Source organism: Dasypus novemcinctus, chromosome 1 (genome assembly GCF_030445035.2).
Source record: "Dasypus novemcinctus isolate mDasNov1 chromosome 1, mDasNov1.1.hap2, whole genome shotgun sequence".
NCBI classification, from domain to species: domain Eukaryota; kingdom Metazoa; phylum Chordata; class Mammalia; order Cingulata; family Dasypodidae; genus Dasypus; species Dasypus novemcinctus.
In genome coordinates this window covers 202,883,478-202,895,796 of record NC_080673.1, presented here as the reverse complement: position 1 = coordinate 202,895,796, position 12,319 = coordinate 202,883,478, and the positions used below count along the sequence as shown (strand labels likewise).

Sequence of the window (12,319 nt, the reverse complement as noted above, 5' to 3'; positions counted from 1 at the left end):
TCCTCTACGACCCTGAGGGAGGCACAGGATTCCCTCTGCTTTACAGAAGGGGAAACCGAGGCCCCACGAGGTGGAGTCACTCGGCTGGTCCCTCTCTGATGGATTTGAAAGTCAATCCATTTTGCCTTGACACGATGAAAAACCCTGCCGGCACTTCCCTTAAGGCAACTGTCAAAAAGTCGTGGCTGGTGTTGCCATTTTCTGCTAGGTGACCAAGGATAGGTTACGAAACACTCAGTTTCCCCATCTGTGCAATGGGGGGCAAATGGAGATGGAAATATATGAACAACTTGCCATGCGGCAGACACTGTGCCAGGTAGGCTACTTATATTATCATTTTCAATTGCCCAGCATTCTCTGGGGTGGGTGTACATTTCCGTTTTAGAGAGGAAATTAGGGCTCAGAGAGGGAAAAACACAGGCCTGAGGTCACACAGCTGGCAAGTGGCAGAGCTGAGACTTGAAGACAGGCACCCGTTATTCCTCCCAGGAAAACCTGCTGCAGGTAAACCTTCACAGCTCGCGCAGCCCTTGGCTGGATGCCGTCAATCCTGGTCCCAGCCTTAGGCCCAGTGTCACCACGCACCAGCCTGGTGACCAGGGACCTCAGCTCTCTGCTCTGTCGAGGGGGGTCTCGAGTGCCCCGGGGCTGGGAGGACTTGCCAGGACAGCCAGGGTTTCCAGCCTTGCTCTCTTCTCTGAGAGGTGTGGCCTTACCTCGGACACGGCCCAGCGGAGCTGCTGCAGCTGCTGCAGGGCCCAGGAGGGGTCCAGGGCGCCGCGGGGGGCCGGCCACATGAAGCGGGTGAACATGGACTCCCCAGCGTACAGCAGGGCACTGGCCCGCCGCGCCAGCCCCTTGAGCGCACTGCGGGACGTGTAGAAGCCAGTCCAGGCCTGGAACGGTTCTGCGGGACAAGGCAGGCAGCGCGTGAGACTGGCCCCCAGCCGGGCAGAGCTAAAGAGGAGCTGCGGGGGGGGGACCCTGGGGCTGCCGGCTCCCCAGCACTGCTCCTCCCCGGGCCAGGCCCGGCGCTGCAGGGGGCAGGGGCCCTTGGGGGATACCCAGCAGTGTGGGTGTGTCAGGCTGGGCTGGGGTGACTGATGGTGGCTGGAGACCAGAAAACCCAGGCGGAGGTGGGAAACCACGGCAGCCTTGTAAGCAAAGGGCCTGGGGAGCCCCAGGGGGAGTGAGAGGGAGGGGTGCCGGCAAAACGGGCAGGGTCCAGCCGAGAGGGCCGAGCGCCCGGCAGAGGCGTTGGTGGGCACCGTGTGGACACTGAGGGGCTCTAGGACACGCCGGCATTCTGGCAGCCTAGGGAGGGATGGGGCTGAGGGTCCCCAGGCAGGGCAGATGATGAGAGAACCGAGGCAGGGCTGGGAGGCGGTGGCCTGAGGGTCCCCGACTTGGATGGTGGTTCAGGGGTCCCTGTTGCTTCTGTCTCCTGGTGCCTTTGGCTGTTCCCTGGTCTTTCCCATCAGGCCCCTGGGCCAGACCGGGAGTGGCGGCCACATGGCCCACGGAAGATGCCACCGGCCGAGGGTCCAGACACACCCAGTGTGGGGTACAGCCCCACGGGCGAGCGAGAGCATGTGGACGTGCCCGGCTCCCACGCCCTGCGGTGGGAATCTGCAAACCTGACGCCTGACCAGTCGCCACGCCCACTCTCGGTGTGGCCACGCCCACACCGAGACATCCCCGCCCTCCTGGGCATGGCCGCGCCTTCTCCTGTGCCAGACTCAAAGGGCAGCGAGGACCATGGAGCCCCGCCCCGGCGTGGGACGGGGGAGGAGCGGGGGAGCTTGAGTGGGGCGGGGGAGGGGCCCGGTAGGGGGGCGTGGGGCGGGGGAGGAGCATGGCCTGGCGCGTGGGGGGGGGGGAAGAGCCGGGTGGGGCGTGGGGGGGGGGGAAGCACCAATGAGCGCCCACACGCGTGCCTCTGGGCGGCGGGGTCTGGGGAGGGCTGTGGCCGACACGGAGCGCTCCACGTGGCGTCCGCCTGGTCCTCTGAGACCCTGCCCCACTGAGGCCCATATGGGGCTGCGCGGGAGGGCCCGGGGTGCAAGGCCGAGTCCACACCCACGAGCCCCGCTCCAGCCCTCACCTGTGCAGTGGGGACCCCCAGTGCCCACTTGGGGACGCCCCTCTGCTCCCGCCTCTTTCCAAGGCGACCTCTTGCATCCGCCTGGCCGCCCAGGGGCTGCCCGGGACCCCAGCTGGCCCCGGCCCCCACCCCTGCCCCGCTGCGCCAAGCTGGAGCAGGACCCCAGGGCTCTTCCACGCCCCCGACGGACGGCGTAGAAACTAGACATTTCAAACGGCTGCCGGGAGTGGGCTGGGCAGGGCGCGCTGGGTTTGGCCCACTTGCCGCCCCCGGTGGCCTCAGCCCGGCAGCGCAGCCCGGTTTGGCCAGACACCTGGCAGGGCCAAGTGGTCACATCTAGAGCAGGCCCTGGCACGACATCGTGGTTTTTAACGACGCACCTCGGGCCGGGTTTTTTGGGTCTTCAGATAGCCCGAGGTGCGCCATTACTACCCCGTTTCCCAGAGGCAGGGCGGGTCCGGGGCTGGAGCCCCCTCGGGCAGAGGCGCTGGGACCCGAGCCACGCAGGCTCACTCTCCTGGCCCGGAGACACACCCAGACCCCACGGCCGAGGACTCAGGCATGAAGCGGCCTGGGTGCCCTGCTAACGACTGTGCAGCAACAGAAGGAATCCCAGGGCTGAGGGCACCCCGAGGAGGGCACCCCGAGGAGGCCCCTGCCAGCAGGAACGGCTTCCTGGAGGAGGTGCCACAGAGGGCCAGGAGGAAGAGAGCAGGCGGAGAGAAGGCCGGGAGGCAGGGCTCCGCTGTGCGGGGTCCCGCCTGGGCACCCCTCCCCCGCGCTCGCGAGCAGCGCGGGCAGCTCTGTACCCCGCCGGGGCCCATCCGCCGCCAGGGCGCGTACCTGTGGAATAGGGCAGGAAGTCGCAGTGGTCGCGGACGGGCCAGGTGGCGCTGAGGGCGTGCAGGGCGCGGAAGTAGTCGCCCAGCGTGGCGTACTGCGCCGAGACGCCGAGCTCGGCCGCGCGGCTGTTGATGCGGTCCAGCAGGGGGTCCATGTTGGCAAACTGCACCGAGGCGTTGAAGAACTGCTTGTCGCACCCCTGCGGGCGCGGGCACGGGAGGCACCCATGTTCCTTTGGCAGCAGAGCCCACGGCGGGGCAGGTGGCTCCTCCAGCCCCCGCCTGGCGCCCTCCCGCCCTCCGCGCAGCCAGCCGCGTCCCTCGACTGGCCCGCACGGCTGCATCTCGCCTCCCACAGCTGCATCTCCCCAAGTCTCTTATGACTTCAGTGTTGCTACTTATCAATATCACACATGACAGCAGGATGATTGTAAATAACAATCACGGCCAGGCTTCTCGTTACTGACCCTGAGCTCACTTAACCTCTGAAACTGCCGTCAGAGGTTCAGACTGCGGAGTCGGCCTGACGGGGTCTGAACACGAATCCTCCCACTCCCAGCTAACTAGCTGGGTAGCCTCTGGAAGGTTCCTTCACCATCCCAGGCCTCAGTTCCTCAATCTGCAGAATGGGTCTACCCACAGTGCTTGCCTCCTAGCTCAGCTAGGTAAATCAGGTGAGGCAGCGACGGCCCATAGATAGCACCTGGCACACAGTAGGTGCTCAATAAAGGTGAGCTATGATGATGATGACATGTCATGAGGACGCCGCTCCTTGTTTAGCCTCAGATCAAGCCTATGAAGCAGGTGCTTTTGTTACCCCGTTTTACAGAAGAGGAAACTGAGGCTCCAAAGGGTTCTAAGTTACACAGGTGCTAAGGGATGGAGGGGGACGGTTATGGATTGAATCACGCCCCCCACAAAGGCACGTTCAAGTCCTAAACCCCAGACTTGTGATATGAAGTCATCCTGTAGCAGTTTCAAAGGTCCTATTAGTTAAGATGTGGTCAACCTGGGCAGGAAGGGGCCTTCCTCCAGGAGGCTGCAGAAGCAGGAGGGGGCAGGTGGAGAGAGCCGGCCTCGACACTGAGGTTGAGTCACGGATGCCGCCAGCACCCTGCAGGCTTCAGAGGAGCCTGACCTTCCCCACACCTGGATTTTGAACTTCCAGTGTCCAAAACTGCGAGAACCTGGGATTTGTGACAGCAGCACTGGCAACCTTGAAGAGGGGCCAGGCCATGGGCGCGGGCCTCGGCCTCCTAGGCTGTGACGTGTGAGGTGGGAGTGGGGAGGGCGTGGGGGCTGGCATGTGCGGGGCTGAGCCCAGGGGGAGGGGGCCAGGGGAGGGGGACGGAGCCGCTGGGCCGCGATGGCTGCCTGGCCCGGGCAGGTGGAGCTGGAGGGAGCTTTGCGCGGTCCCGGACTGGGACCCCGCCTTACCCAGGGCCAGAGGACGTGGGGCGTGCGGAACCAGGCGGCGCGCTGCTTCACGTTGGCCGCCCAGGCCTCCGCGTAGAGGTCGACGTTGGCCGGGGTGACGGGCTCACTCATGTTGGGGTACACCCCGTCCCGGGGAGGCTCCGGGAAGATGGCCACACCATTCCAGTAAAACCCTGACCTGCGGAGAGCGGAGGGTTAGCAGAGACCCCACTCCGAGAAGGGGAGCAGCGTGGGGGCCAGGAGAGCAGGTGGGGGCAGAGGACCGACAGGGCTCAGTCCCCCAAACCCCGCTCGGGGCCTCGTCTCCTGCTCTCAGCGGTGGGCAGGCAGCAGTCCTCTTCGTGGTGGCAAGACCAGAGCTCTGTGGGCAGACGGCTCCAACCCTAGGTCCACCCTCGGCCATGCCACTGCACCCCAACCCAAATTCTAGAACCCCTGCCTCGCCATGACCACGGGAAGGCAGGACTGGGACTGAACAAGATTCGTTTGCTCACCTGCTTGTTCAGGCCACCTCCTGGCCCGTCAGGACCCCCAAAGTGGGGCTGGGACAGGGTGAGGCGAGCGAGGCACTTGCCTTGGGTGCGAAATTTAAGGGGGTGCCAAAAATCTCGGCAATCAAGATTAATGATATTTTAATCCAATATGTTAAGATGTCAAACTTAATGCAAAAATCCATGGTGAATGAAATAACAACATTTTAAATAAAGATAGTGTAGCCGTTTGATATTATTGATGAATTCCAAAAAGAAATATTGGATCATGTTTGTAAACTGATCTTTTCCTCTGGGCATATTAGATTATATTGAATTCAGAGGTTTACTCTTGTGCCAGTAGGGTGTGGAGTCCCTGCCCCTTGGTGGGTGGGGACTCACAGATAAAAGTCATGGCAAAGGACAGAATTGGGGGTTTTTGATGTTGGAGTTTTGATATTGGAGTTTGATGCTGAAGCCTTAAGCAGGAGCCCCAGGAAGTAAGCTCACAGAGGAAAGAGAAGCCAGCCCCAGGAAGAGAGGACCCTGAACCCAGACAGAAGCAAGACCCTAGAAGGGAGGAACCCAGGAAGCCTGAACTCTCACAGCCCTTGGCAGCTATCTTGCTCCAATACGTGAAAATAGACTTTGGTGAGGGAAGTAACTTATGCTTTATGGCCTGGTCTCTGTAAGCTCCTACCCCAAATGAATACCCTTTATAAACATCAGCAGGCTTCTGGTATTTTGCATCAGCGCCCCTTTGGCTGATAATACAGACAGGATCAGCCTCCGATATGGCTCAGCTCGGCACTCACCCCAACAGTGAGCCCCAGGTGTCTGGACGACCCCCAGGTAAGCGTCTTCCCTGTCTCATGCCCCAAGGCCAAAGGGACGACATCCATGGACTACTTACTGTCTGGGGCCCGTGATTCCAGGTGGCGTCCCAGCTCAGCCATCTTCTAACAGCTCTGAGCTTTAGACTCCTCATCAGCAAAATGCTCACGAGTTGTTAGGAAGATTAAATGACAATGATTGGTAGAAAATGGCTGGAGACAACGCCCGGCACACAAGGGGGCTTGGCAAGGCAATAACTGAACGAATCCCGCTCGGCATTCTCCCTCCCAGCTCCCCCTTCACCTTGCTTACTGATCTTCCCCATCCACAGAGGGCCTTGCCTGAGCCCTCCCAGGCACCGAGCGGCAGAACTGGGATTGGAACCTGGGCAGTCTGACTCCAAAGGGGCACAGGCTGGCAGCTGCCCCCGGGGAGGCTTTGGAGCCGGCTGCCCGAGTCCAGCGCTGGCTCTGCCACTTTGGCCAGCCGTGGGACCCGGGGCACCTAGAGTGTGGAAAGGGTGAGGGAGGAGGGCTGGCTGGAGGGGCCCCTGGGGGTCAGCTGGCTCAAGTTCCTCCCCTTGCAGAGGGGGAAGGCCGAGTGGGAAGGGACCTAGCAGGGCCAGGGTGCGCAGTTCCTGGGAACGCGAACGCGAAGGCCCCCGGTCCTTGAAATAATCCTGCACTGGGGACAGAGCCTCTTAACAAGAGGCAGTGTGGAGTCACACAGAACTGGAGTGAAATCCTGAACCCCTGTGTTCTCAGCTGTAAAGTGGGTTAACGGGAGCGCTCCCTCTGTTCTGCTGAGAAACTGACCAGGAACCTTTTTTGGAAAGGCATCCCAAGTTATGGCCCAAAACGTCACCAAAGCCGAGAAAAACGGGGGCTGGCTAAAGCCCCCACCCTCAGACACCCAGCAGGCTGCAGAGGCTCCGGGCAGGCAGACACACCTGGAGCAAGGTACGCACCTGTTGGAGAAAGGGATGTGGGAGGGGGTGCAGTAGCTGTACTGGTCCATGACGTGCGTGAAGATTTCCTGCTGCTCCGACAGGGACGGAGACCCTTGCCACACGAACTGCAGCCCCTGCAAACCCGGAGGGAACAGGCTGAGGGCCGAGGGGCTCTGTCTCCTCCAGCCCCACCTGGGCCGGTCGGGCCTGCCGTCACCTCTGACTCTTTCCCTCACCCGCCCAGACCAGATCCCCCTTGGCTCATTCCTCAGTAAGATTCTTCTCTGAGCCCCCAAAGATACAGCCAGCCCTGGGATTTGCCCCCTGGCAGGGGCCTGTGCGCCCGGCTGGGGCAACCCCTCCTCAAGGCAGGACTCTCTGCAAGGTCTTCAAGGGAAGCTTGGTCTACCTGCTTGCATGCCCTAGGGATGGGGAGCTCATCCCCTTTCACCAGGTATGCAATCTATTTATCAATAGCTCTGGTGGTTAGAAAGAGCCCAGAATGACAAAGCAGGGGTAAGATCCTGGTTCTGCTGACCCCTAGTTCTGGGACCACACATGAGTCCCTAGCCCCCGTGACGTGATTTCTGCACAGAATAAATAAGGAGAGCCCCCCCCGAGCTCACGCTGTCACCTGCAGGTGAAATGAGCTGACACAGGAAACGCGGCATAATAAAAATGTTACTTCCCTCACCGGCCCAGAGCCCAAATCCACTTTTGTGTAACTTCCTCCGGCCAGGGGCACCCCTGTTCTCCGGATCTTGAGGATGTCAGCGGAGGTGGGGGGTGGCGTGGGGGTGGGGCGAGGGATTAAGAGAAGCAGCTCAGGGGCCAGACTGCTAGGCTCCCATCCCAGCACACCCTTACCAGGAGTGCTCCTGGATAGGTTCCTGACCTCTTGGGCCCTCAGTTTCCCCATCTGTAGAACGGGGATAACTGTAAGAGCTGCCGTGAGGAATGAACCCGACGAAGGAGGAACCCTGGCACTCCGTCTGCCGTCACTGTCATTTCATTCCCAGAACGCAGCCCGCCCCCTGAAGAGTTCCAGTGTCCCCGCTAACCTCCTCCCAGCGGAGCCCCCTTGCGTGGCCTCTGGTCCACCAAGCTCTGTTTACCGAGCACAAGGAAGGCCTCGGCCCCAGGCCCTGCTCCGGGGCAGGGGTCTCGAAGCAGGAGGCGCCAGCAGGCCCTGAAGCCCCGCGGGAAGCAAGCGCGCGGACGGAGCGGCGTGGCGCGGGGCCCCGCGTGCCCGGGGCGCACGGGCGGGAGGAGGCAGGCGCGAGGGCGCGGCCGCAGCGGCGGGACAGAACCCCTCACCTGGGCCTCCTGCAGGGCCTGCTTCAGGTCGTAGTCGATCCGGGAGACGAGGTGGGCGTCGAAGCCCGCCAGGGCAAACAGGGTGGGGGTGGTGGCGGACGCGCCGAAGGGGTCCACGTGCCAGGAGAAGCGCGGCCGGATCCCGAACGTCTCGTAGAGAAACCCGTGTCCTTCTGCAGAGAGAGCACCCCCTGGCTGACGGCCGGCGGCGCGGCCTCCCGCTCGCCCTCGTTACCAGGTGGCCCTGCTCGCCAGCCCCCCCGCCCAGGTCACCCGGGAGGGCAGAAGGAAGGACTTCTGAGTGACCCTGTGGACATCACCAGCAAGAAACGGCTGAAGGGGAGCCCCAAAGCCAAGGTGTGGTGGTCCAAAACTATGGCCACCAATTCTTTGGGACGTCTTCCCTCGGGAAGGGGGCTTAGGGCCCACTTCTAACAGAGTGAGGCGGAAGTGACGGCGTGCGCCTGGGACCAGGACGGGGGTCCGCAGTTTCCTTCTCGAGCCCACTCAGCCTCTCTCGCGCCCCTGGCTCTGCAGAAGCCAGTGGTCCCGCCCCGAACGGTCCTAGGGAGAGGCCGTGAGGACCCGAGACCCCCAGCGAGGCCCCAAGCCCTCCTCCCACCACACCAACATGAGCTCGGAAGCAGCTCCCGCGGCTCCAGCCGGGCCGTGGGTCACCACAGCCCTGGCCGGTATCCAGACCGTAACCCTGAGCCGGAACCGACCCGCCAAGCCCGTCCCTAATTCCTCGCCCACAGAGATGGTCAGATAATACATGTCTGTTACTTGAAGCCAAGTTTGGGGGCAAGTTGTTACGCAGCAGGAGATAATGAATACAGGTGGCTCTATCCCGAATGCTCCAACCATTCCTTTATTCCCTCGTGATTTAAGGGCTGTCCCAAAGAGAGGCGCAGGCCGAGGGCCGCTGGGAGGAATGGAATCCAGACTTGAAGAAGCCTGTTGGTTAGCGTCCCTCAGCCCTTTCCCCTCATATTATCTTCTTAACTCCCTGGGACAGGGGTGTTGTAATCTGCACTTTAAGGATGTAGACCTAAGACGTGGAGAGCTCAAATAACTGCCCCTGAGTCTAAACGCTTTTCATTGATGAACTCAGTCCTGGAAATGCTGCCCTGCGGTGGCTTGCTCGTTCGGTAGAGGTGGGGTCTGGCTGCGGACGAGGGGTCGGTCCAGCTCTGGACGAGGGGTCGGTCCCGCTTGGGACGAGGGGTCGGTCCCACTTGGGACGAGGGGTCGGTCCGGCAGCAGACGAGGGATCGGTCTCACAAGGGGTTGCGCGGTTCGGCTGACGGGGTCGCCCGGTGAAGCCGGCGACGAAGGGGTCGCCCGGCGAAGCAGGCGACGAACTGGGGACAAGGGAGGCCAGGCCCTTGTCGGGGGCTCTCAGGACTGGAGGGCGCACGGCAGAAGAACTACCGCGGAGACAAGGTAAACACGCAAGTCCACTTTATTGAGGGAGAGGCAACAGTTTTATAGGGGCTGGGGAAGGCTGACTGGTCGAAGCCACGCCCTGTTCTGATTGGTTGCCGGCGAAAGGTCAGTGGGCGGTACCGGATGGGGGAGGGGTGGTGGTTAGGGATTGGCTGTCGCTGTTGCTGGGGGAAGGGGCAGGGTTTAGGGATTGGTGGCTGCTGTTGCTGGGGTGGAGGGCAGACTTGAGTTTCCCGCCCACGCCTAGCTGTTGCTGCTGTCGCGGGAAGGGAAAAGGGCGGGCTGGATTTTTCCGCCCACACCTGGCTGTTGCTGCTGTCCGGGGAGGGGAAAAGGGCAGACTGGAATTTTCCACCCTGCGCCTGCGCAGGGAGAAGGAAGAAGAAGGGTGCCGCCCCACAAGGCATCGGGTGGCGCCATCTGGGAGGAGGGGCGGCCGCGGAAGCATGGCTGCCGAGAAGGGGAGACCCGAGGGCACTCTGCGCCCATGCCGAGCTTCCTTCAGGGGTGGCGGTGAGTCCGACCAGCCACCCTATTATGGGGGCAGCGGAATTAGGCCTACCGTGGCCGCTCCCCTGCCAGGCCAGCAAACCACACTTCAGCCCGAGGGGTGACCGCACTGCCCGAGGCCCAGATGGTGCCCGGGGCTCCGGGGACAGGGCAACAATCAGACCCGTGAGCGAGGCTGAGACAGGGAAAAGGCGACGGCGGGAGGGGCTAAGGAAGATTCCGGATCAGACGCACAGACGACACGTGAGGACCAGCCTGGGAGCAGGGACCCCACCGGGGCAGGTGGAGGATGTGCGGCAAGCAGAGGAGATGGACACGGAGAGGGGGAGAACTGAGGGAGTGGGGTGCCCAAGGCAGGCGGGCTCAGAGGAGGGCAACAATGCCAGGCTGGGAGGGGGCAGGTAGGCTCAGGAGGGTGACCCCAGGAGGGGAGGCCCCCTGCCTGCCAACCCTCACTCAGAGAGCCCTTGCTTTGCACTTTGAGGAGTAGCATGCCCTGCCCCCAGGGGTGGATTATGATTGATCTAAGCAGCACATGGCAAGCTCATTTGTTTTCTCAGCCTGTCTTGCAGCTAGACAGGCTGATAAGATGTGTGGGTTAAGCCTGCTTGGAGGTTTCAGGGAGAGATTTCCTATCTCTTTTAAAAAGAGAGAGTCGAGAAGAAAGCCCCTTTCCCCTTTTTCCTGCCTTGAACATGGTTGTGTGGTAGCATGATGCCTGGAGCTGTGGCAGCCATTCTGTGGCCTTGAGGGAAAGGACATGAGAATCACACACAGCAAGGAGGTGCCCATCTTGTTAAGTAAGCAGTGTCTGTAGGGCTAAAGCCACAGTTACTCAAGTTTTTTGGCCCTCCAGCATAAAGCATGACTGACTGACACCTAACTGAGGACGTAAGTAGTGACTGAAATTGCTGTCTCCCAAAATACATTCTTTCTTCTTTCCTTTCAGTAACTGATCCACACACTTCCCCTTTCAGCAGGGGGCATGGCCTCCCAGCTAGAGACGACATTCCCCAGCCTCCTTTGCAGCTAGAAAGGATCACATGGCTCCATTCTGGCCAATGGGATGTGAGCAGAATAATGGCCTACATTTCCCAGCCTTCCCTGCAGCCAGTGGAGGTCATGTGACTTAAGTTCTGACCAATGTGACTAAGCAGACAGGGCGATGTGGGCAAGCTCTGCATCTGCCATCAAAAGGAAGCTGCCTGTCCTCCACGGTTACCTCCCCCTGGAATGACAGCTCCGGGGGGGGGGGGTGCGCCCGCCTTCACCATGTGTGGAGAGGGACTCCCTAGGGGCGGCAGAGCAAAAAGACAGAAGCACCCAGGATCCCTGGACCACGCCACGGGGCAGTCACCCCATCGCTGCTGACTCGTCTAGGAGACAAATAAACCTTCTGGCTTTCTGAGCCCCCGACGTTGGTCTCTGTTGCAGCAGCTGAACCAGCCCAGTGACCAGTCCTGACGCCCCCCAGGCGTGTGGGGGTAGAGGCTGGACTGCAGGGCCAAGGAGTGACGGGGGTGGAGGGGGACAGGCAGGGAGGCTCAGACCTGAGCTGGTGGCCCGCTTTCCTTCTAAGAGAACGCTAAGCCTATCTTAAACACTGCTGGAGGGGCAGCAGCCAGGAAGGGAGGGCGAAGAGAGTGATGACACAGGAGGGAGGGGTTACAGGTAGGGCTTGGGGTGGGGGCGAGAGCTGGGGTTTGACTAGCCCAGGACAGGGGTGACCACCCAGCAGGGTGACAGGCAAGAGTGACTGCCCAGGGCAGGGGTGACAGCAGGCAGGAGTGACCACCCAGGGCAGGGGTGACTCCCCAGCAGGGGTGATGGCCCAGGGCAGAGGTGACCTCCCAGCAGGGTGACAGTCAGGCAAGAGTGATCACGCAGGGCAGGGGTGATACCAGGCAGGAGGGACCACCCAGGGCTGGGGTGACCACCCAGGGCAGGCGACGGTCCAACACGAAGCCCGTGCTGGGCCCCCTTCCCCCCACCTGCTCCTCCACCTTCCTTTCTTCCCGGTCCTGCCAGCCCAGAGGCAGGGCTGCCCCAGCGATGGCATCCCCGAGGCAGCACCCACCCCCGTCCGCCGCCCAGCACTTTCTGGGCCAGACCCTGCACTAGGTCCTCTAGAGACGAATCAGACGAGGTGCATGAGGAGCTGAGGGAGCCCATGTTTCCTGGAGGAGGCAACTCCTCAGGTGACTCGAGGCGTGAGTTAGTTATTCAGGTGGAGAACGAGAGGCAACGTCACCAACGAAAGCAGAGGGGGAGAAAGGGCTGTCGTGGCGAGAGCAGGAAAAGGGCAGCAGACAGAGACGCAAGACTGGAGAGGGAGGGTGAGAGGCCTCGAGGCTGCGTGCAAGAGCCTGGGCAGTGCTATGAAAAGACGATTGGGGAGAGGATGTAG

General features: G+C 61.7%; 1 protein-coding gene across 1 annotated transcript in view; it reads right to left on the bottom strand.

The window, feature by feature from the left end:
- MAN2B2 (mannosidase alpha class 2B member 2) overlaps positions 1-12,319 on the bottom strand; it is a 37,263-nt gene that overhangs the window by 17,951 nt on the left and 6,993 nt on the right. The window contains exons 4-8 of the mRNA XM_058301235.1: positions 7,954-8,126; positions 6,655-6,770; positions 4,384-4,561; positions 2,948-3,146; positions 717-907 (exon numbers count right to left, since the gene is read on the bottom strand). Of these exons, the coding sequence (XP_058157218.1) occupies positions 717-907; positions 2,948-3,146; positions 4,384-4,561; positions 6,655-6,770; positions 7,954-8,126 (857 nt within the window). The remainder of the gene's footprint in view (positions 1-716; positions 908-2,947; positions 3,147-4,383; positions 4,562-6,654; positions 6,771-7,953; positions 8,127-12,319) is intronic.